Source organism: Myotis yumanensis, unplaced genomic scaffold, assembly GCF_028538775.1.
Source record: "Myotis yumanensis isolate MYYU_CA2020_CCGP unplaced genomic scaffold, mMyoYum1.0.hap1 SCAF_7, whole genome shotgun sequence".
NCBI classification, from domain to species: Eukaryota; Metazoa; Chordata; class Mammalia; order Chiroptera; family Vespertilionidae; genus Myotis; species Myotis yumanensis.
Window position 1 is genome coordinate 18,317,644 of NW_027223758.1, and position 24,179 is coordinate 18,341,822.

Here is a 24,179-nt window from a genome sequence, read left to right on the forward strand (position 1 = left end):
GGTCACAGAGCTATTAACTGGCAGAGCCACAATCAACATCCTGCTTCCACCACATTGCACCTGCCTCCTGTGTGCCAGGAAACACGCACAGGAGGGTGCTGTTCATCGCACCACTGTCTATAGTAACTAAACGTTGTTAGTTAGCCTATCAGCCCAGTGGTGAGACAATGAAGCATGAGGAAATATAGACCTGGAAGTGGTCACCTGGAGAGATCTCAAAAATAAGTGGAGACAAAGCAAGTGAAACCAAAACCACAGAAAATACAACCATGTATTTTTCATGGAGACCAGCACAGATCGTAAAACTGTAAAAGGATATACTGGAAAGATACCCTCCAAATTTATGATGGTGTTTATTTCAGGGGAGAGAAATGGAATTAGGGAAACAAAGGCAAGAATTTGTTTATCTGTGATGATCTATTAAAAACTCCCCTCCCCCACTTGTTTTTGTTTTAATTTTTTTAAATTGATTTCAGACAGGAAGGGAGAAGGAGAGGGATAGAAACATCAATGATGAGAATCATTGATAGGCTGCCTCCTACTTGCCTCCTACTGGGGATGGAGCCAGCAACCCTGGCATGTGCCCTTGACCGGACTCGAACCCGGGACTCTTCTGTCTGCAGGCCAACACTCTACCCACTGAGCCAAACCCGCTAGAGTTGACCCCCCTCCCCCAATCTTGATTATAAAGGAATCTCTAACCCAGAACATCATTTTATGATTGGATTTACACGTGCATTACTCAAACCTGACCACTGTTATTGTCAAGGCAATACTCAATCAGGGAGATCTCCCCAAAGAGATTCTCTCAAGCTCCCTTCTATAGTATAACTTTAAAGGTTCACAGGTTCCGCCTCCAGCAACAGCGCATCTCTTTGCTTAACCTGCAGGCCTCAGAGGCTGGAAAGAAGGGAGGGAGGCAAGGAGAATCAGTTCTGCTCTGTACTTAGTAATTGATTGGTTTAAGACAGTGTTTCTCTTTAGGATACAAGCTCCAAACAATTGAAGCATTTATTTAAAAAAAAAAAGTTTAAACTATTTCCTTGCTTCACTTTTGTGTGTGTCTGGGAGAACGTAGGGTAGGTTATAATAAAATGTTTAATTGCTCAGGTGGAAAGACACAGCGATTAAAACAAATTACCCCTCTCTAACCCTTTTAAAGCTGGTAGGCAAATTGGTTACTTGGAAACACATTGACCTACGACTAAACCCTCTTCCTGTGTTTACCAGAGTCAACAAATATAAAACCATAGGTCATATGTTCACTCATTTTCCTAGAACTATAATGGGTTTATAGAAAGAAGTTAATATTCTCAGATTAATGGGTATTAATGGCTCTGAGCAAGAGGCCAGGTCTGAGGGGAAAATTAAAAAAACATGTATTTTTATTGATTTCAGAGAGGGAGGGATAGAAATATCAATGATAAGAGAGAATCATGGGTCGACTGCCTCCTCCATGCCCCATACAGAAGATTGAGCCTGTAACCCGGGCATGTGTCCTGACTGGGAATTGAAATATGACCTCCTGGTTCATAGTCAATGCTCAACCACTGAGCCACACAGGTCAGACTGGAAAAAAATTGGCTTAGTACCAGCTTGGAGCTTTGGCAGCTTCATTAAATGCAGTCTTATTAAATGCATTAAGGAAGTGTAGCATTGCAGAATGAAATGCAGCTTTAAATCTAATGGACTATCTCAAAGCTCAAATCTATAAGGTTACCTTTTGTACTTCTGAAGTAACCCCTTCAGAAAGAATGAATCTTTGAAAATTTTTTAATTACAGTGGGGCCTTGACTTACGAGTGTCCCGACTAACGAGTTTTTCGAGATACCAGCCGTCTCTCTGCCGATTTTTTGCTTTGAGTTGCGAGCTAAAATTCGGGTTACTGGCCAGCATCAGATACCCCACCGCTAGTTGGCGCAGAGAACGTCACAGTGAACACATCAGCCCAGCATCACGTGTCTCACTTGTTCACTTTTTGATTTGACATACGAGTAATTTGAGTTACGAGCTCTGTCACGGAACGAATTAAACTCGTAAGTCAAGGCCCCACTGTACCTCAATTTGGAGACTCTCTCATTACAAATCTTGTTTCATTTCACAATTTCTTAGGGTAACAGGTAGCAACCAAAAACTAGTAATATACATGTTGATTCTTTTTTTAAAATATATTTTATTGATTCTTTACAGAGAGGAAGGGAAAGGGATAGAGTGTTAGAAACATGGATCAGCTGCCTCCTACACACCCCCAACTGGGGATGTGCCTGCAACCAAGGTACATGCCCTTGACTGGAATCGAACCTGGGACCCTTCAGTCTGCAGGTCGATGCTCTATTCACTGAGCCAAACCGGTTAGGGCTACATGTTAATTCTTAAAAAGTTATGACTCGTTTAGAAACTCAGATTTGGTTTTCTCCTCTTATACCTTAGTAGTGAAAATAACTTTTTTCCTTATCAACTTTTCCTTCCCAAAGGATTGAGATTTCTTTAATTGGTGAGATGTGAAATTTACCGGTGTAGTGAGAAATTGGGGTGCCCTTATGTGGTTCAGGGAAACCTACCTAGGGATTTACCTTCACTGTTCTACCAACCATATCTTCTTGATTAGACTCTAAGGATATTTAGCTTGGGTCAAAGGGAATTTACGTTAACCCAACAGAACTGTATTAAAATGAAGGCTTGTTGGCTCTGGTTTCCTAAATCCAGGGTGAAACTTATTAGAGCAGCGTGGAAAAAAAAAAAATCTGCTGGTACAATTTTTAATTTTCTCACTTGATTCCTGACTTTGGATATTACAGGTTACAGGAATATATGCTATTTTTAAAAATGTAGATGTGTATAGAGTCAATAAACGGTCACCCACAAGCCTCCTCTCTCCCAACTGAACCTTACTTTCCTTGACAGGTGACTGATTCAGGACACCTCCTTGTATTCATTTACATAAAACACACACCAAAGCTACTGGGCCAGTGGTATAATTCTGAATATAAAAACAAAGTCTAAACATTTTCCAGGTTTGTGAAATTAATCGATAAACACAGAAATTAAAAAACCAAAAACCTCATTATTTTACTCACATCTTGTATTTTATTTATAATTATGGCTAATGAAAGAAACAAATTAATTGTAGCATCCTATGATTTTAAAATGGTAACTGTAACTTAAATGCTAACCCACTCCATAAAATAGGGACCCATCCCCCAAGGCTATAGTGGGGATTTGTTTCCTAAACCCAGTGACAACTAATAGTTTTATTACTTATCAAACACCCCCCAAAAATATATTGTTTCCCACAGCTGAAAAATTCCACAAATGATACATTTTCTCTATGGACATGATTCAATTACTCAAACCAGAATATAACTACTAAAATACCTACAATTACTTCTCGGGGTTATTTGGTGGTATGCCAAGGGGCAATGCCAATGATATGGTGAATATGCTCTATCTTTCTCCAGAGCAATTATTTATTCGAGGCTAAGGAGTCACATATTTCTTTTTTAAAAATGTTAAATGGAAATTTTCGTTCCCAAAGAAATATAAAGAGAACCCCAATATATAAAACAAGTTCTAGGAAACTGTGTTGGCAGTAGTAGTTGGCTGATGTGAGTTCCCCCTCCACACACCCTGGGACTGCCATGCCCCTTCCCTTGTGGTGTAACCCTGGGGAAATGCTTGGCACACCAAGCCTCATTGCCCTCCAATTTTAGTTCAAAGACTGGGCAGGCTGCCCAGGACACAGAGAGGTTCCATGGGGTCCAAGAGCCACCAACACTGCCAATCCTGCTTGACCTTTTTTCAAGTAAATCATAGTCAGAGGTAGCATGGCTGATCTTTTGTATGCTGAAGTCCAGTTTTTTATATCTAAACTTTTCTGGCTTTTCAGTGTTTTTCTTTTTTATTGCAATAAATTTTAACAAATTAATATTTCTGTTTTGTGTTAAAGCAGCTCTCAGATCCTGTGGGACCTCCATCTTATGTCCAGTTAACAGCAATATATTTTCCCAAACTGTGAGAAAGAGCTGAATCCTTCCAAATAGCATCCTGCCCCTAATCTGGTTTCTGAATATTCTGGTTCTTTTCCTTTTTTGTATATTCTTCTAGTCGAAGAAGCCACTTTGTCCAGTACTGGGAACACAGCTCTGTGTCCATGAAATGTGGGTGGGCAGGGGATCCATCTTTGTAGGCCACCACAATTAAACCACACCGAACCTAGAAGAGACACAGTAGGATGAGTGAGTTTAGGTTAATTTCCTTCTTACTCCAGGGCAAACTCAGAACAATCTACAGTAACATCTGCTAACTCAATTTCTAAGATGGGCTGATGGAAGACTGCTCCAGGATACACAAGAACACAAAGATGACAGATAATACTTTGAAGAATGGACTGTCATCATTAAAGAACTATTAGCAACAACAGCAAAAAGCCGCAGAAGGGGAAAAGTGCTTTTTAAAGTGGCAGGTAGACAAGGAACAAAGTAAGCAGTGGGCTACAAACAGAATAAGAGCCATAATGAGTTAAATAGCTTTAAACAAGTGTTGAGCAAAGCTTTGAGCAGAGGCTCAGTGTCCTGACCTGAAAGCTATAGTTGGCATCATGGTTTATGGCACCCATGTATGCCACAACCTGCAGCGGATTGTCAAATGTATTTCGGATAAGAGGTTTTGGTTTTTCCGATGTTTTCCAATCAATCACACACAGGTTGCCTCTAAAGAGAAACCAAAGGAAAATCTTTGTAGGTAATAGTTAAAACCAAAAAGCTCTATTAGGTTAACCCTCTTACATGTAATTTACTACTTGTCACTCAATGACTGTTGCTTCTATTCTCCACTTGCCAAAAAGACAGCTCCTCTGAGCTTTACCTCTTAGGATTAGAAAGATCTGACCTTCTCTTTGCTTTGAGCCCTTTATTCAGTAAATGAGCCTGTCAGGAGTTTGATGAAAATGTTTCCTAAATTGCACCGGTGAGACCTACAGGTGCAGACCCATGGTGGGAGTGCTGGGAAACGTTTCCACAGTTCAAGTTCCTATACATTCTCAAAATGCCTTGGAACATCCAAGGCCTCCTTTCCTTTAACAAGTGACAGGGGAATTGAAGCTACACCTATTATTACCTTAGTTGATTTTGCTTCAAATGTCTATCAGAATGAACCACCATAGACCAGTAGCAAAGTCCTCATCATAAAAGACTAAACATCCTGGAGCTTTAGAAATTCTCTTGCTCATAAACCAAGGCTGGGGCTCAAATCTATCAACACTTCAAAAAAAAAAAAAAAAAAATCTTGGCCCTAGCCGGTTTGGCTCAGTGGATAGAGAGTCAGCCTGCGGATTGAAGGATCCAGGGTTCGGGTTCGATTCCAGTCAAGGGCACATGCCTGGGTTTCGGGCTCCATCCCCAGTAGGGGGCATGCAGGAGGCAGCCGATGATTCTCTCATCATTCATGTTTTTATCTCTTTTTCCCACTCCCTTCCTCTCTGAAATCAATACAAATATATTTTAAAAAAATCCTGCCACTTTTTTTTTTGTGTGGCCCAGCTGGCGTGGCTAACAGATCAAGATGCTATTTTTAGGGGAACAGGAAATAAAATCCAGGAATCAAATTTGATCTCATGGCTGGTACCTGGCTTGGGGGAGGGGAGGAGAACATGCTGGAAAACAGGCCATCCTAGGGATATTGAAAAGTTATCTTCAAAAAAAAATAAAGAGGGAAAAAGTTATCTTTTCTCCACCAAACATTTTGATTTTGGAAAACAGATTTACAAGGATTATGTGGCTCTTCCCTCTGTATCCATCCTTACCCAATTCTCTTACCTATCACACAGGTTTTGACTTAACAGAGGCTGTACCTTGAAGTAGGAGTTAAGAGGAAAAAGTAGGCACCATCTGTCCCACCCTGCATTAATGCACCTACACACTTTCAAAAAAACAATCTAATACTTACTGATACTCAGCCACACAGTCCAGCAGACCTACATACTTTAGGGTCTCATGTTGAACAGCACTTTCAAGAGCTTGAACTCCACTGACATCTTTCAGAATATGCTGGATGCTTTCGATGTAGCCAGACTCAAGATTTTCATCTCCCTCTTTTAAGTTCCCCTGAGGTGAAAGTATGCTTTCCAAGGCTTCATGGAACTGTTTCCCTTGTAAAAATAAGTCTAAAAAAAAAAAAAAGTCAAGGGAAAAGAAAAAAACAAAACAAAGAACAGATCAAACTAGTACTAAAAAAACAAATACTCTAAAAAACTCTGAATAATTAAATTTAAAATTACACAAGATTTACTTTTCTTTAAAACACATGTAACTAGCCGAAACCGGTTTGGCTCAGTGGATAGAGTGTCGGCCTGCGGACTGAAAGGTCCCGGGTTCAATCCTGGTCAAGGGCATGTACCTGGGTTGCAGACACATCCCCAGTAGGAGAGGTAGCTGATCGATGTTTCTAACTCTCTATCTCTCTCCCTTCCTCTCTGTAAAAAATCAATAAAATATATTTTAAAAAATAAAACACATGTAACTACTTGTTTAACATGTGTGCACACATGCACTTTTTTTCTAAGATGCTTCAAAATAACGGCATTACTCTTAAAAAAGTGCTTGTGTACCACCACTTGGGGTAGATATACTGCTCTCTGGGAAGCACAGTTTAAGGCAGAGGTCGGCAACCAGTGGTCTGCGGACCACTGGTGCTCAGTGAGGTCTGAAAGGTTGGCGACTGCTGGTCTAAGGAATGATCAATGTAAAACTTAGCTTTAAGAAAAGACAACTACACAGTCCTGATGAGGATCAGTTAATTCACCTGTGCAATGGTCTTTCTTTTTATCTTGCTTTTGAATGGATTCTGTTTAAAGGAAGTCAGTCTCTTTACTTATCTAGTAAGTTAGGAGTTGAAGGCTAAAGTTTATTTATTCTCAGTTCCTAATCAAGAGCATCTGATTATCTCAATTTACCAAAATCTAAATACAGATGACGTGTCTGGCTTATTGTTTTAATTTCATTAGTCTGGTTTGTCAGTCTACGTTGATAAGTAGAACAAGGGTTATGTACTAGATTCTGAACAGAATGCCTAGCAAACAACTATAATTCCATTATCAGGTGATTGACTCTTTTCCATAAACAAAGAAAACAGGCAATTCTAATACTTAAGTTTGTAGCTTATAAAATAAATTTTACACGTCATTTAGTCAAAATACTTGATCTCTACGCTTGTTTCTTTTGTGAAATGGGGACAATAGTATCTATGCTTTATAGAGTTGTCATGAGGATTAAGTGAGTTAAACACTCAGTGCTATTTAAAGCTAATTATTATCTGAAAGTAATTCCTCACTAGTTAAAGTTTAAGAAAAAAACTTAAAAGAATGACACGAGTGCTGTGTATTCTAGAAAACACAGTAACAATATAGAACCAGGATTAAGAAAATTACTTGAAGTATATTCTGCAAAGCCATCCTCTCCCAGTTCCAGAATCATCCGCTGCTTCCACCTCTCCAAATAGAAAATCTGTTCTGATGTCATGGTCTGCTGAAGGACCCGGGTCACACTTGGTATCTTATTCCTTTGCAAAGGGATTTTCAAAGGAACTGTCGCAGCACTTGTTGCATTTGGTTTGCAGCTTCTCTCTGGATTGAAGAGAGGAAACCAGTTTCCTGGAACTCTTGCTTCCCCATCTTGCTTTGGGGGTTTACACTTACTCACAGGTCCATAGAGTAAAGAATCTTCCTCGAACAACGATTCTGGAGTCTGAGCAGGGCCTCTGGATGACAAGACAGACTGTACTAAATCAGAGTACTTTTCTTGGTTCACCTCTTCATAAGGGTTCACTTTTTTCTTCCGGCCACATGAATAAGAGGACGTGGAGAAACCCAGATAGGGGGAGAGTTCTACAGAAAATAGCTTTGAACTTTTAAGCTGCCTGCAGATGGTCTGAAATGCCTTCATCTTTAGACTTTTCACTTCCCTCTAGTCTCCTTGCAATGCAGAGGGTCTTTTTAGTTTTTTGCATTCCTATTAAAGAGAAAAGTGGTGTTAGGTGCCAAATGTGTTAAATTATTTTAACTATCAATGGGAAAGCTGCATCAGTATGATATTGCACATTTAAAAGCCTATTCAAGAAGCTTTTGCAACATGCTCGGACACAGCTATTTCCAAAGAAAGGTCCTGGTCAATACCAGAAGGACCAGCACCTACTAAATTTGAAATAGCAGCTTGGGCAAGACGTCCCGGATATTCTCTCTGAAGAAATGTGATGCCTAGGAACAGAGGGAGGAGTGTGAGACTAGAGGAAAAAACAACTCTAGAATCCATCCTGTAATAGCCAGGAGTCACAGTTAACAATTAACCACGGATCCTTAAATACCAGGTTGTTTGCTAAGTATTCTGTGTGGAGATTTCTCATTCAACCCTCACACCCTGTACTTCCACCGTTTTACAGATGTGGAAATCAAGCTCCTAAAGGACATGTCAGGTCCCAAGTGGCAAGCAGGGCAGTCAGCAGGGAGCACCACTGTGACCCCCATAAGTCAGCCCCAGGTACCTACAGTAAGGGATAGTCTATTGTAGGTTCCTCGTCCCCAGGGTGACTTTCCTTCCCCTAGCAAAAAGCTGATCGAGCGTTTTGACCCTCTGACCTTTCCTCCCTAGAGATAACATCTGTGCCTCAATTGTATTTCAGTTCCAGGTCGAGAAATGCAGCAAAACCAGACCAGCGACCTCCCCGCCCCCTTGTCCTCAGAACCAGCTGCATTGCAGAATGACCCCTGCCCTGAGACTGGCCAATCGACCAGTGAAGACCACAACCCTGAAAGGACACACCTAGAAAACTGATGAATATCTATCTATTGAGATCTTCCCTTAAAATCTCCACCTTAAAACCATGAGCAGACTTGGCTCAGTGGATGGAGGGTGGGCCTGCGGACTGAAGGGTCCCAGGTTCGATTCCGGTCAAGAGCATGAACCTTGGTTGCGGGCACATCCCCAGTAGGGAGTGTGCATGAGGCAGCTGATCGATGTTTCTCTCTCATCGATGTTTCTAACTCTCTATCCCTCTCATCAATAAAGTATTTTAAAAAATAACAAAAAACCAGGAGCAGGAGGACCTAGTGTGCTCTCCCTCCCAGAAGCGGCCCCCCCTCCCTTGCCATTAGTTCCCTCACTCCCAAGCGCCAAGGGCCCTTTTTATTTTTTTGTTTTGTTAAGCCTCACCCGAGGATATTTTCCCACTGATTTTTAGGGAGAGTGGAAGAGGGAGGGAAAGACCACGTGAGATTGGTTGCCTCCTGCCTGAGCCCCGGTCAGGGCTCCGTGGGGGAGGAGCCTGCAATGAGGTACTGCCCTTGACGGGAATCGAACCGGTCGACCGCAGGCCAATGTTCTATCCACTGAGCAAAACCCGCTAGGGCCAAAGGCCCTTCCTTTACCTCCATAACAAATTCCCTCAGGCCATATCTTCTACCAATTACTTTTCCCACCTCTGTGATTTACCAAGTAAAAATCCTCTTACAGTTTGGGTCTTGGCCCCGAATTCTTTCTAGCCAGAATCCAAGTACCCAGGTTGCTGAAGGAGGGTCGGCCTGACCCCATGGGTCAGACTTCTGGTGCCATTACAGCCGCCAACAACAGAACCATGTTGGCGGTCAGAATGCAGGGGCCCTTACGGTGAGAGTCAGGACTAGGGAGAAGACGGCTTAAGGAGAAGCCTAGCTCGGGGCAGGGGTAGGTACCTCAGCGGCCACCACCCCGCGCTTAGCTCCCGCGTAGCTAACAACCTCTTCGGGCGCGTAAGCTCAGCGTTCCCGCGCTTTGGTCTCGAATTAGGCTTCCGCCCAGGCAAGGCGGTCCCAGCATGCACTGCGCTCCGCGGCGCGCACGCCCCGCCCCTAGCCCTTGGTTCACCTCCGTAGACACTCACGCGATCCCTGGAGAGTCCCGCCCCGCCGGCAGATGCGCGGGCGCCTGCAAATCGCGCCCTTCCGCTCTCACGAGATCTCGCTGACGTCACAGCTCGTGGCCATCTTGGACTCTGGCTAGGTAATAAATTTCGCCGCGCGACAGCACGCTCTTCCTTGAGACGCGCCTGGCGGGGAGTGTTTCTGCCTTCGCGCGCCTCTCGCTGCCCTGTGGTCTGCGGCTCCCGCGTGGCCCGGAGCGAGGGTAGGCCCCGCGTAGCTTCTTTGCCCGGCTCCAAGATGGACGGGGGAGGCAGCTGTGGGGGAGCACGTGGTGTGCCGCTCGCCTTTCCTGGGGCTTCTGGGATGGTGGCGGAGTCCCGTGGCCTCCTGCCGCCGTGGGGCAGGGAGGCTAGCGGAGGCGGGGCCGCGGCCGCCCCTCTAGGCGCCCCGGCGGCGGCGGCCCAGCCTCTTCTTTCCTCGCACAGCCCGGCAGCCCGCGCTCGAGACCCGCGTCGCCATGGCCGCGGTTCCCGAGGTGCTGCAGCAGCAGGACGAGGACCGAAGCAAGGTGAGGCCTTACACTTGCAGGCGCCCGGCGGGAGGCCCGCCGGCCTCGCGGGGCCCCACATTTCTTCCCTCGTCGCAAGGGGGCTTTGGGGCCGCTCGCGTGCCCACGCGGGACGCACCTGCCGGGCCCCGAGCGCCCTTTGTTCTTCCTGAGGCTGAGAACAGACGCGGCACCGTGCCCAGCGGCCCGGTGTCCGGGGCCGAGCGGGCGCGGCGAGCCTCTGGAGCCCCGAGAATGGGTTTTTACGTAAAAAAGTTTTTTAAAACTGAACTTGGCTTCACGAAGACTGGACGGGGGACTTGAAATCCCCTTAATATGCAACTAAATGCTTCCAAACTGCTCCCCCCCTCCACCTTGGTAAAACTCTTTTTTTTTGGCCTAAAATTTAGGCCCTAAATACTGAGGAAATTTCATCAAGTCAGAAATCTGAAGCCTGTTTCTTACAACTTTAAACGCTAAAGGCGTCGCTGCGGGAGTTGTGTGATTGTTCGTAGGTGCTCTAATAGTTGTTGAATTCGGCTTTTATTTTTAAAATGTGGATGTTTATGTAAATTACCCCCATGCCGCTTAAAGCTTGAGGTCTGGTAGGTAACGTGCAGTAAAATTAGTTTGCCGTAGCCAATTAAAGATTTAGAAACAAGCCTCTGCTCTTTTTTATTGACCCTTTACATTTGAATTAGTGTCGCACAATTCGTATAAGTTGCTAATGAACCACAACGTTATGTGCAGAATCGTTAACACAAGTTTTTCTGACAGAAAGGGGGGGAAAACTTTAAAGATACAAAGCATTCTTAGATTTAACCTGGAAGACGTCTTAAAATGCCCCGTCTGTGTTAGCCGCCTTTGGGGAGAGACTCTCTTATCCAGTCCAAGTCCCACACTGTTCCACCGAGGGCCTCATGCTGTGTTGGTTACTCAAGTGCAACTTGGTGATGGGGGTAGTCAAGTCTTCCTGGGAGTATTTTTACTTGTAAGTTGAAAGAAGGAACTTGTTCTTTTTACTAAAACTGAAAGTGGGAACTTGAGACTACGATTCTTACCAGAACCTTCCAAAGGTAGATTTCTTCCTACAAGTTTAGATGCTGAATAGGAATTTTGATAGCAATTTAATACACACACACACACACTTCGTTGACCCACTGTTTGAGAGTCTAAAACATTAGCTGTTTAAAAGTGCTCGACTGCTTCAGCGGGCCTTCCTGTTTGTTAGTATGGTATATGGTAGCTGGAATTTAAAGTGCCCATCATTCTAACCCTCCAGCAAAATTGGAGGATTATTAAGGCTATTTCCTGCCTCCCCAACCCTTGTGGTGGCTACAGGAAAAGGATTTATGTAGAATCATTTTCCTTCTATTTTTTTTTAAATGAAGAAATAAGGGAATAATAAAACTTACTAAAATATTGCCCTAACACGTGGCTTCATTTTGCTTCCTGATCTAACTTTCATCCTGTGCTGTGTATCTTTAGATGGTTTTTACTGTTTGTTAACTTAAAGGACGTTTTTTATAGAGAGGACGGGAGAGAAACTTGATCAGCTGCCTCCTGCATGCCCCCTATGGTGAATGGAACCCGCGACCTTTTGGTCCATGGGAGACTGCTCAACCCACAGCCAGAGCCCGGGCAAGCCTCATAGATATGCCCTGACTGGGAATCGAATTATGACCTGGTTCAACTCTACTGATGGTTCTCTACTGATGGAAAAGATTGTATTTTGATCTTTAAATTTGGAAAAATGGGATTTTTACCAAGTGTCCTCCATGAAAAAGTTAAGGCATTAACACCAGTGGCTCCATCGTTATAGTTACCTAGTACTGTGCCACCGTCCATGGGACGTTCTCGGGTGTCTGGAGTTTTTAATGGGTAGGGGGGAAATGAGATCACGCAGAACCTCGTTCCCATAAAATAAGTTACCCTGGTCTCTAGTCATTTTGCACCTTACAGGTTCTCCAGGCCTTCTGTTTGCCAAAAAGCCACTTAAATAGCTGGCATCGTGGTTAGGTTCCCACTCCCAGATTCAGTGTGTATCCTCTGTGGTGATGAATCTCTTCAATATTCCAGCAAACCCACCGCAAATAGAGTATGGGTCCTGATTGCCTACCAAGACTTTTTTTTTTTTAATGATTCTTAAATTGCTAATAGACTGAAGTAAATTTAGCAAGTAGGAAAAGTTTTGCAAGGACACTAGATGGTAGCCCTTCCTAGCCTCGTGGATGATGTCACCTTGGAGCCACATTAATTATGCTGCTGCTTTGGTTTGCAGTTTTTTTGTTAACTTGTGTGGAAATTGTCTCTAGGGACACTTGACTCCCAGCTTGAGTGGAAAAATGTCCTAAAGTTTGTTAGTGTAGGAACAGTACTAAACTTTGACTACTATGACAATTTCAAAATGATTAATTTTTGTGGACTTTCTTAATTTAATGGCTTGACTTCGTTTTTCTTTTTAAACTCTGGAAGTGTAGGACTTATCAGAACTGCCCACATCTTAGTTCTGGATCAGTAACTTGTACACAGTGTCTTAAGATGCCCATAATCTCACATTTTTGGGGCTGTAGGAAGAAATGGCCAAGGGAAACTATTACAGAATTTTCTAGGTCCTGAGATCTAAATTCTCATTTGGTGTGAGACCTGGTAAATAACCAACATCTGATGTAGAGTTTGAGTTTAAACCAGGGTTTTACAGCCTGAGCATTACTGACATTTTTGGCTTTTGATAATCTGTCGTGGGGAATTGTCTTGTGCATTGTAGGGGTTTAGCAGTATACCAGGCTTCTGGGTGACAGTAGGTCCCTTTCCTTCAGTAGTGATAGTCAAAAAATATATGCAGCCATTGTTAAATGTTCCTTGGGTGGGAATCACTGGTTTAAACTTTCCTTTCAAAAATGATGTGTATGAGTGGGTGAAGGTTGTGTTACAGAGGCTGATCTTCAGTGTGCCAGTTTTTTTTTTTTTTAATATATTTTATTGATTTTTTACAGAGAGGAAGGGAGAGGGATAGAGAGTTAGAAACATCGATGAGAGAGAAACATCGACCAGCTGCCTCCTGCACATCTCTCACTGGGGGTGTGCCCGCAACCAACGTACATGCCCTTGACCGGAATCGAACCTGGGACCTTTCAGTCCGCAGGCCGACGCTCTATCCACTGAGCCAAACCGGTTTCGGCCAGTGTGCCAGTTTTTACATTTTTTGCAAATCTATGATTGATAAATTAGAAAATACATGCTGTATCGTTGACTTTGGGGGAATTAGCTCTCCCCACCCCAATATTGAGGAACCTTATCAAAAGATGGTAAAAGGGTTTCTTCAGTGGGTTCTGGGGGCAATTTAGGATTGCAGAGAGGCAGCTGTGTGTTCACTCTTGAAATGTAGTGCCTGCTTTGTATTGTGGAAACCTGAAGCTCTGATGTTACAGCACTCAAAACGTTGTGGACTAGAATTGAAGTTCACTAACAAACGTGCTGCAGAGTAGAACTTAGTTTAAAATCTTAAAAAACATTTTGCTCTATTTATTATCAGGGCCTGGTTGTTCGAGGAGATAAGGCAAAAATATTTCTGTAGCTTAGTACCCTTGAGATAGCCATAGCCATTGATGAAAGGGCATGAGTGAAGTGAGGTGGTAGGGAAACAACCCTTTAATGAACCCAATTTGAGGACAGTTGTTAAGTTCTGCCTTTTAGAAGCAGTGAAGGAAGATGGCTGTGGAGGACATCTTGTCTCATGCATGTGGCAAACTTTACAAGTATAAATGGAAAGTTTCTCTGCCTGATCTCTCTTTCTAAAAAGCCTCCCTCCGACATCTGTTTATTTTCTGATTGGCCACTGAGTTAACTCTTAGGAGGTAGCCCTTCTAAAAGAGGGACATGAAATTCATCAACTGTTTCATAACCAGAAGGCAAAAGCCAAGAGGGAGGAGAGTGTAAGTGCAGTTAGAGGCACAGAGGAAGGACTGCACTTCCTCAGTTCAGATACGGGATTGTTGGCTTGACTCTCCCCTCCTTCCTTCCCTTTTACAAATTTGGTATAACTTTTTCAGGCACTGCTATGTGGTCTGGAGAGAAAAGTGTAATGTTCTCAGAATAGCTACTTGTGGTATGCATTTTCTGCTTGAAGAGTATAGTTTACTTGTTTTTGAGGGGCAGGCCTCTAACCATTCTAGTCACTGTTAATGGTGAGTACAAATGCAGAAGCCAACTTCTTGGGCTTTCACTTTATATTTCTTTTTTTAAAAAAATATATTTTTATTGATTTTTTACAGAGAGGAAGGGAGAGGGATAGAGAGTTAGAAACATCGATGAGAGAGAAACATTGATCAGCTGCCTCCTGCACGCCTCCCCACTGGGGATGTGCCTGTAACCAAGGTACATGCCCTTGACCGGAACCGAACCTGGGACCCTTGAGTCCGCAGGCCAACGCTCTATCTGCTGAGCCAAACTGGTTAGGGCTCACTTTATATTTCTTGAAGAGCAGTACAAAGCTACTGGTGAGTGATGAAATTAGGTAATGGAATATTTACATCTAAATGACTTGGGAAATGTGTGGTACCTTTGACTCAAAGCAGAGGGAATCTCATCAGGAAGCAGGCAGCCTTCTCTTTTCTCCATGCTGCCATTTGTGTCTCAAACTTATATAAGCTTAAGCTCAGATAGCTCTCTTGTGTTGCTGAATAATCTGGTGGTGGTGAAGGTAAATTTGTGTATTAAACCTATTTCCATTCATCTTGGTTTGATCATAAAGGTCAGGCAATGAATGTTCTTAAATATCCTCATCGACATGTGTACTAGTAGTATGTAACATGTCAGGCTTGTAGCAGAGGGCTGTGGACTTGATATATCAAGGAACTTTGGGGAGGGAGCCTTGATAGAATTGGGTAGTAGTAGATAAAGGGCTTTAGCTTTGAATGGAAGAAAATTAATTTTTTATTTGTTTAGCTGCTTCCTCCGTAGCACCGCTGTGTTGATTCCCAGTAGAATTTCTGTGCTAGGAGTTCCTTAGATCATACAGGGTAACCCTTTCATTTTGTGAGCTCATTTGAAAATAATCCAGGTATCTAGTAATTAGATTTCTTGTAATGAATGTTAGTTAAGCCAATAATTCAACTTAATCTTTCTGGTTCCATGTTGGATTTGACTAGTTCATGGGCTTTGCAGCCTTGTGAAATGATGATTGAGTTTATCCATTCGCTGAGTACGCTGCACTGACCTTCTTCCAAGCCTTGGTTCCTGTTCTAGGAACTCAGGGTTCAGTAGCCTCCAAATGCCCTGCAGTCTGTGGTGTTCTACCATGGACAGCTTGTGTGTTGGTAGACTACCCGTAAGAATGGTTGGTGTCAGCAGGGATGGGTCCCTCTTGGGCCCATCTCACCAAGATGAGTGGTGGAAATCTGATCACTTGCTGTGGCCCTTTATCTAGTTTTTTTTTTTTTTTTTAAAGCTTATGGCTAACTTCCATAACTTTTATCTGTATTAGTATACTGAGATCTAGAAGACTGGTTCTGTTATGATTGATACTGGTAGACCAAAGTTATATGAAGAAGGGAAGACTCTATTGTAGGTTGGGGAGAGGGGCAGGAAATGAGAAACAAATAGGTTTAAAAGCAGAGCTCATTGCTTATAGTCAGTTCAGTTGTTTTCATGCACCAGTGCTATAAGGAAAAGCTGGGATAGAACAGATAAGCAGGTTTTGGAAGAAAATGGTAACAAAAAATTTGAGTACCAGTACTTAGAACCATAAAGGAGGGATTTGGAGAAGGACATGGCATTAGAATTTCTTATAGAGCACTTCTTTCCTGTGACTTGAAACAGTAACAAAGTAATATATATATCTGCTGAATGTATCTTCTCTGTTCTCCCTTGTAGGTTCTGAATTTCAGAATCTAGCCTTCCATGTTGTCCAATCACATAGCTGCCCTTTGCCACCTGTGAACCATTAAATCTTTTGAAGAGTGAGCTTTGTAGATGGTGGTAAGCCTTGCACCAAAGTGAGTCAAAGTGAGATTTGGATCACAAGTGGTCTTTAGCTCTAAAGTCTGCAGAGTTGTCCTGCAGCCAGTAGTATCATGTTCCCCAGCTGGGTTGGCTGATGAAGGGGTGAGGAAGTGCATAGGGATTCTGTATCAGGTTTTCTCCTTTTCAGGCTCTTACCAAGTATTTAGAGTTTTTAAAACAGTTAAAATTTTGCTTTCTAAATAAAGCAGTGCTGTTTATCTTCCCCTCCCCTTCCGCCCCCCCCCCCTTTTTTTCTTGTCACAAGATCATTGTAATCCTTACTATAAGGATTAATCAGGAAGGAAAGTACATTGGGGGCTGAAACTCCATCTAAAACTTTTGGGTATATCATGCAGTGGTTTCTATAGAAATATACAAAAGAAAGTCAGTTTTAAAACTTACATTTTGTTGTTTGAAGATAGGTGTTTTAAATTTGATTCTCAAGTGACCTAAGGGAACTGGGAAATTGAAAAAGTAACATGACTTGGCTCTGAAGCCTGCTTTTCTCCATTGATTTAAACAGCCATTCTTGGCATTTTGACATCAGTAGCCCAACTTGGTATTGGCCATCAGTGCTAAGCAGTACTCTGGATGCTTATTTAGGGTAGGGGATAGAGCTGGGTGAATGGGGTACAACCCAGTTCTTATACTCTACATCAGTGGTTCACAAACTTATTTGGCCTACCGCCCCCTTTCCAGAAAAAATATTACTCAGCCCTTGGAAATTAATTTTTTTAAAATTTTAATAGCAGTTACTCATCGCCCCCAAATGCACCTGTCGCCATCACTGCCCCCCTGGATCGCTGCAGCGCCTACCAGGGGGCGGTAGCGCCCACTTTGGGAATCACTGCTCTACATCCTGCTGATTTATTTAGCAAGTACTATGGCGGAAGGCTGTGGGGTTTGGGTTTTGTTGACTAAGCAGGAGAAAGAATGCTGAACTTTTAATCATACTTGATGCTTCCGGAGTAAGGATTCTGTGCTGACTTAGAAGTTTTAAGCATTTCACAACTTTTTATTGATTTATTTGCTTCATTTTCTGGAGGATTATATGCTAACTGTAGGTTATGTGTGTCTTCATTGCACTCATACCAAAAACCATATTTCTATGGTAACAAGAAAGGAAGATAGTAATATAGTAAATAATCTAGGCTATTAATTATATGGTTAGACTTGTGGGGAAAGAGATGAAACCAGAAGATAATTGTTCGGTGGGATAAAAGCAGCTGGTAAAGTTCATTTTAGCTTTGATGCTTAAATAAACTATTTCTCTATTACATTCACCTTGGTCCTTCAATACCTAATTCTAAAGCTAGTCCATGTGGAGATCACAGGCTCATTAAGTTTGTCTTATAGTGAGCTAAAATGGAATTGTCGGCCTGTTTAGAAATTGAGAGATGGCTAGAAACCAGGATTTGAGACTTCTTTAGGAAATGGAATCTCAGGAAGCATCACAGTTGTTGCTGAGCTCAGGGAAATGTACCTTAAACCTGCCCCGTCTTTCTACCAAGGTCTGTTGGCCCTTTTACACCTGCCCACTTTGTTCCTGTTCTGATTGACAGATACAAACATAAAATAGTATTCTCTGCAGTCAAATTTTAGTGTATATTTTGAGGTCTTTTGAATTTTGTATTTGCCCAGTGGTAAGTTATCGGAAGGAAGCTTTTATCAGAAATACGTCAGGAGAGTCACAGTTATGACAAAATGAAGTACCCCTGACCTTGAGTCTTATCTTTGTTTGTAGAGATCTCATAAATGGACATAGGAAAATTAAGTCAAAATAAGCAAGTATTTCATAGGAGTCATCAGGAATTAATTTGGGAGAAGTATTTAGGTTGAAATGTCAGGGACTTAAATATATTGTGATCTTACTAATATACCTGATGTTAAAATCAAGTTCTGGCAGAACTTGAAGCTTGTTTCTTATTAGAAAGCCATTGTTACAGGACTAACTCTGGTTTTTGCAATTTAAATTTTTTCTTAGAGCTTAAGGGAAAATGGGAGGTAACTGACAGTTTCTAAGATGTAGAAATAGAAGTTATGCATTTTTTTAGTGGATATATTTAGTCTTTTTATACCTGATTGAACCCGTTTTTCTAGTTTCAAAAGTTGTTTATCAGTCTTAGGTCTTGAACTTTTTATTTTGAAGAAAAGAATTCAAAATGAAATTTAGGGGGAAATATCTCAGTATTCCTTGTTCCCTCATTCTCTTAACTCCAGTCTTCACTTGGCATTCTTCCTGTGTGCAATAATCGAGTGTTACGACATCTTTACTTTAGCTCTGGGGGGTGGAGGTGGGAAGACAGATGCTTATTTCATGCAGTTTAATGCCTTGTTTGTGTCAGACCTTCACATTGACCTTTACTCAGCTTGTCTGCTTTAAGAATTAGGGAATTTATCATACTTTAAATTCAGGACAAACACCATTTTAACCACTTCTTTTTCTTAACAGTCCATTTCTTCCAAAAATTTTTTTTAAACGGACAGACATGGAGTTGGGTGTTATTTTCCTCTGAATTCCTCTCACAAAATCTGTTGCTCTTGCTTCCAGGGCAGTGCTCACACTTGTCCCCTATGTGTAGCTAACGATGAGATTCTGCTAAGTAGGGCCTTTGTTAGTTTTTCAGTTCATTTCTCGGTGTCTAGATGAAACAATCCCTGGTAAGTAGCTCTACTCTTGAGCCAGGTTTTTCTTATCTTTTTGACCTAGGATCCCATACCACATAACTGTTCTGTTTTACTAGTCTGGTCTTTCATATGAATGATCTGGTTAATGCCACTTGAGTATTCCTTGTAGTTTAGGCATTTATGTGAGAAGTTCACGATTTCATCCTGTCTAGTTCAAGCCTTCTTAATAATGGTTCTCTAGGTGTTTGATTAAAGAAATTTTTCATGCTGATATAAAATGAGTAATGCACATGATATTAAAATTATAGTTGCTTTTTCAGATCACAGGAATACTTTGTACCCATCCATATATTTAAGAGAAGATTTCCCTACAGTGTCAGATAAACTTAGATTTATCTCAGCTGACTTTGTTCTAAATGATCTCGTACAGGCTGCTTTTTAATTACTAGCTCCCATTTTTGGAAGGATACTTTTTAGGACTAAGATGAATTTGAAACTAATGACCAAAAAATGTATTTCAGCTGAGATCTGTATCTGTGGACTTGAATGTTGATCCCTCACTTCAGATTGACATACCTGATGCACTCAGTGAAAGAGATAAGGTCAAGTTTACAGTACACACCAAGGTAAGTGGTGGAATGGCTTCAATAATACAAACAGTGCTAGTTTGCAGCCTTGTTTTTTACAGTGGCTGTGAGAACAGACTTCCTGAACTGAAATGGTTGCCATTTGTTTGCAATGTAGCACCACTGCTAAGTGAGCACCTCCCTCATCTTGTAGTGAGCCTCTAAATAAGTGCAATTGCTGCAGTGTTTTCCACTGTGGTGGAACCCTAGGGCATTGCTGATGTTAAATGTGGCTTGTACACTGCTCTGTGAGGAAGGTAAATCAAGCAAAGTGAAGTAGGCTGAACCATCTTCCTACACAGCTGAAGTCTTCCACCTTTGTTTTTTGTTTTTTAATTAGATTTTTTATTGATTTCAAAGAGGAAGGAAGAGGGAGAGAGATGGAAACATCAAACAATGAGTGAGAATCATTGATCGGCTGCCTCCTGCACACCCCCTACTGGGGATCGAGCCAGCATGTGCCCTTGATTGGAATCGAACCTGGGAGCCTTCAGTCTGCTGGCTGACGCTCTATCCACTGAGCCAAACCAGCTAAGGCCACCTTTGTTTTTAATTTGCATGTGTGGGAAGTGCTTTCTCATGTTTACCAAGTTCTTGGCCTTTGTCCCACTTATTTCTTGTGATTCAAAAGAGCTTTTTAATTTTTTTGCCGCCAAATTTTTATTTTTATAAATTTTAATTTTTTAAATTGATCTTAGAGAAAGGGAAAGAGAAACATCAATTTGTTCCAATTATTTATGCATTCTTTGTTCCACTTATTTATTCCTGACCAGGGATCAAACAGCCTTTGGCATATAGGACAACCAGCTGACTACCAGGCCAGGCCTGTCTCCAATTTTTTTTTTTTAATCCTCACTTGAGGATTTGTTTTATTTGTTTTAGAGAGAGAGAGGAAGGGAGAGGGAGGGAGAAATATCAATTAGTGGCCTCCCATACATGCCCCAACCAGGGATTGAACCCCAAACCTAGGTATATACCCTGACCAGCAATCAAAACCACCACCTTTTTGGTGTAAGGGAAAAGACTCCCAACTGAGTCATCCGGCCAGGCTTGTTTCCATATTTTTAATTTGACAAAAAGCAGTATCAGTTCTTTCAGGAACACTTCCAGCCTCCTTTTCTCCTTACCTAGTAGTTAAAATGTGTTGAATACTTTTCCTATCCCATGTGCTGTTGTAAAAGGTTTACATGGATTTGTTTTTTTATAACAACCTTATCGTGGTGTTTTATTATCCCCACTTTACAGGGCAGGAAACAGGAACTGATTTAAATAAAGCAAATAAGTATCTATAAGGTCTTTTCCCATGTCTTTTTTTCTCTTAATACCTTGGTAGCTTGATTGGCTTACCTCAGTTAATCAAAAGGCAGTGTGAAGACTACATAATTATATCTGAGTTGACGTACAAGGTGGAAATTTGTGAAGAGAATTCCTTAAAGAACATGTTTAATCTTGGCTATGGCTTTTCATAGTGGTGGAGAGATTGTGTGTTGCTGCATTTTGTTCTTTAGTGGATCTCATTGTGATGTTTTATTTAGGATTTTCCCTTAGTGCAGCTCAGGAAATTCAAGCCACTTTATCTAAAATAAATGGTAGTTACCAGTTAACTTCTCTTTTATTTACAGACCACACTGCCCACATTTCAGAGCCCAGAGTTTTCTGTTATAAGGCAACATGAAGACTTTGTATGGCTACATGACACTCTTTCTGAAACTGCAGACTATGCTGGGCTTATTGTAAGTGCATTTTGGAAAATAAAATAATTACTGAAGCATGTTTCTTCTACCTTGCTGTTCATTCTGTTTAAAGAGACTTTTACCCATTTTTCATCATGGATTATGAAAGTCTGATTTCACCTGCCAACTAGAGTATGTGCTAATCATTACTGTTAAAATCTAAAATATGAGAATAGTGTTGTAGCTGTGAATGAATGGAAACATACAGTCTTACATTCTCAAATGTTGTAGTCTGCTTAAGGGATAAAGGAGGCAGTTCTTGTGTTCACCTCTTTAGAGTTAATGTATGGCTGCAGGAAGAGACCTTCTGATTTTATAGGAGTGTGGTTTGTACTGTCGGGCAGACTGAAGAATCTGGCAAAATAATTAAAATTAGTACTGAAACTTATGTTTTAGAACGTTCTGTTCACTCAGTATTAGAATGTATTTGTCCTCTGGAATTAAATTCTTTTTAAAGTCTATAGACTATTATCTTGATGTTTCCTCATCAGCTCTATTTTAGTACTGATTGTTAATGTTTAAATTTTAAGCATAAACACTATTGTACCCTACCAATTGTTCATAATGGATAAACTGAACAAGTGAGTGCCCATTTTTTGGGAGGACACTTTTAAACGGCCAAAACCAATAAGGTTAAAAGAAAGACAGGTTGACCACAGGACTGGTGGCCCGTGTATAGGCCCTAACTAGAGAATGTCACTGCTGGGACAAGAATGCTCACGAGTTACCTGCTCTGCTGCAGATTCCACCTGCTCCTACAAAGCCTGACTTCGATGGCCCTCGAGAGAAGATGCAGAAACTGGGGGAGGGCGAAGGGTCTATGACCAAAGAAGAATTTGCCAAGATGAAGCAAGAGTTGGAAGCGTAAGTGGATCTTCTTGATGGGATGAGTATAGTAGTTACTAGTGCTGTCCTTTAAAACTGCATTTTGCAGAGTGTTGGGCATAGTCTTGAGCTTTAGACCTTGACTTCCTTGGGCCACAAGCACTGGTGAGAGTAGTTTTCCCCTATGTAGACCGTACTTGTTATGGAATGCTGGTCTGGCATGGTGAAGTAAACCTTTGTGTTTTCATATATAATTTTTTCAAGCTGCTGATAGTGTACAGTTGTTCTCTGAAGTTTGATTACTGGAAACATAGTTGAAACTAGATTGCAGTGAGTGCTGTTACAGAGAAGCATTCTGAATGATAACCACATTGCAGGATCGGAAGAAGTCCACAGGAGGTTTATTTTTCTTTGATTGTAATTTAATCCAAACAAAAATGGTTTTTTAATTCTGTATCATAGTTGGAGATTTGCACTAAAGTTTCTTGTGAAAACATCCTTGGGCTTTATATTGACTTCCTCCCCTCTTCTACCATCAGTGTATTGAACTTAGGTGCTCATTTCAGCACTTCCCATTGATGCTCTGCCCCAAGTCCATATTGTCTAGGGCCAGTGCTCCTAAACATCCAGGTCCTGAATTATTCATGCATTTCAGTGACTATCATGACCATTGATGAGGGAAAGTACTGAACACAGACTCAAGTTCCCCTTTGGGAAGTTTAGAGTGATCTTTAATGTCTAGATTGAGATAGATCCACTTGGTAATTTTTTGTGTATGTGATTTTGAGAGTATGTTTATTAAAGCTGGGGGACAGTGCTCTGGCAAGTGTGGTTCAGTCGGTAGGAGCATTGTCCTGTACACTAAAAAGTCAGGGGTTCAATTCTCGGTCAGGGCACATACCTGTCCTTTCCCCAAAAAACAAACAAACCATGAAAATATCCTTGAGTGAGGATTTTTTTAAAAAGCTGGGGACAGCGAAACGAGGGGCTTAGAAGAAACAACAGGAGAGAGCCAGAGCCTAGGTGGGGCTGCTCTGGCTCTAGAAATGTTATGGGAAAGAAATAAGCTGCTTTGGCTCACTGAGAAATAAGTCAGTGCCAGAAGTGAGCCAAGGTGGGGCTGCTATTGGCTCACTGAAAAGTCAGAAGAGGGCCTTGGAGACAGGTTCAAGGGGTTAGCCTTGGACAAGCTGCTACAGTTAGTTGCTCCCCTGGTGGCAAGTCTCATGGACACCTTTATCTTAGTTTATTTTTTAGAGAGTGGAAAGAGAGGGACAGGGAAAGAGACATCAATTGGTTGCCTCCCACAGGTGCCCTGGTTGGGGATCAAACCTGTAACCCTTTGATGTGGGGGCTTATGTTCTAACCACTGAGCGAGCATACAAGCTAGGGCTCTCTGGGACCTTTGGATAGGAGATGTATGCCTTAGTGGGAAAGAGGGGTGGGGGAGGGTTGAGATGAGGGAGAGTGCTGGGTCCTTTAATCTTGAGGGCTTTTAAAGGCTGGGAGTTTAGGGGAGGATCTCAATAGTATATTCATCAGTTGTATTATACTGATGCACCAAAATGAGATTTATTCCCTTAACTTTATCTGTCCTTAGGTGTCGTATAATTTCTTATGATTCTGAGCCTTTTTAGTCTCCATGCTGTCTATATAGCTGCCAAATTAAAGGTTTTTTTTTTGTGTGTGTATGTGTGTGTGATTTTAAAGAAATCAATGTTCTGTTGGCTGCTAAATACCAGCAGTGTTTGCATGTAGATTTCAGGCTTTGTAGACTTGCTCCATCAACCCCAGTTATAATACCACTTTCCCTCTTTTGTTCATTCCATAGATTTCAAAATAGCAACTATCTTATTACTGAATTAGATATTAAGTTACACCAAAATGTTTAGGCCTTATTCAGATATTTTACTTTGTGGCATGAGCAGTAA

The 24,179-nt window shown here is 41.8% G+C and overlaps 2 protein-coding genes and 1 non-coding gene across 5 annotated transcripts in view; 2 read left to right on the forward strand and 1 right to left on the reverse strand.

Annotated features, from left to right (window-relative positions):
- Positions 1–3,969: 3,969 nt before the first annotated feature.
- On the reverse strand, positions 3,970–10,005 carry MGME1 (mitochondrial genome maintenance exonuclease 1). Of its 2 annotated transcripts, none has more exons than XM_070419873.1 (5): positions 9,907–10,005; positions 7,424–8,003; positions 5,944–6,160; positions 4,577–4,709; positions 3,970–4,212 (listed from the first exon to the last, which is right to left on the reverse strand). In XM_070419873.1, the coding sequence occupies exons 2-5, from the start codon at positions 7,935–7,937 to the stop codon at positions 4,051–4,053; spliced, it is 1,026 nt and encodes a 341-aa protein (XP_070275974.1). In that variant the 5' UTR covers positions 7,938–8,003; positions 9,907–10,005; the 3' UTR covers positions 3,970–4,050. The 2 variants fall into 2 exon arrangements, with proteins under 2 accessions (XP_070275974.1, XP_070275973.1); XM_070419872.1 differs by lacking the exon at positions 9,907–10,005 and adding an exon at positions 9,719–9,827.
- Positions 10,006–10,264: 259 nt separating this feature from the next.
- Positions 10,265–24,179, forward strand: part of SNX5 (sorting nexin 5) — a 28,309-nt gene continuing 14,394 nt past the window's right edge. Inside the window, exons 1-4 of one of the 2 annotated variants that reach the window (XM_070419871.1) lie at positions 10,265–10,454; positions 19,586–19,690; positions 21,313–21,423; positions 22,166–22,287. In XM_070419871.1, the coding sequence (XP_070275972.1) occupies positions 10,404–10,454; positions 19,586–19,690; positions 21,313–21,423; positions 22,166–22,287 (389 nt within the window). In that variant the 5' untranslated portion in view covers positions 10,265–10,403. The remainder of the gene's footprint in view (positions 10,455–19,585; positions 19,691–21,312; positions 21,424–22,165; positions 22,288–24,179) is intronic. The other variant, XM_070419870.1, reaches the window with a different exon arrangement.
- Positions 15,604–15,840, forward strand: LOC139014787 (small nucleolar RNA SNORD17). Its single transcript, XR_011472334.1, has one exon. It is a non-coding gene; the product is annotated as a small nucleolar RNA SNORD17 (small nucleolar RNA).

Coding starts and splice junctions, on each gene's coding strand:
- MGME1 (XM_070419873.1), bottom strand. CDS start 7,937: ATGAAGGCATTTCAGACCATCTGCAGGCAGCTTAAAAGTTCAAAGCTA. Junction 6,161..7,423: donor CTTTGCAGAATATACTTCAA/GTAATTTTCTTA, acceptor TTTTTTTTTTAG/ACTTATTTTTACAAGGGAAA. Junction 4,213..4,576: donor ATGCCAACTATAGCTTTCAG/GTCAGGACACTG, acceptor TGTCTCTTCTAG/GTTCGGTGTGGTTTAATTGT.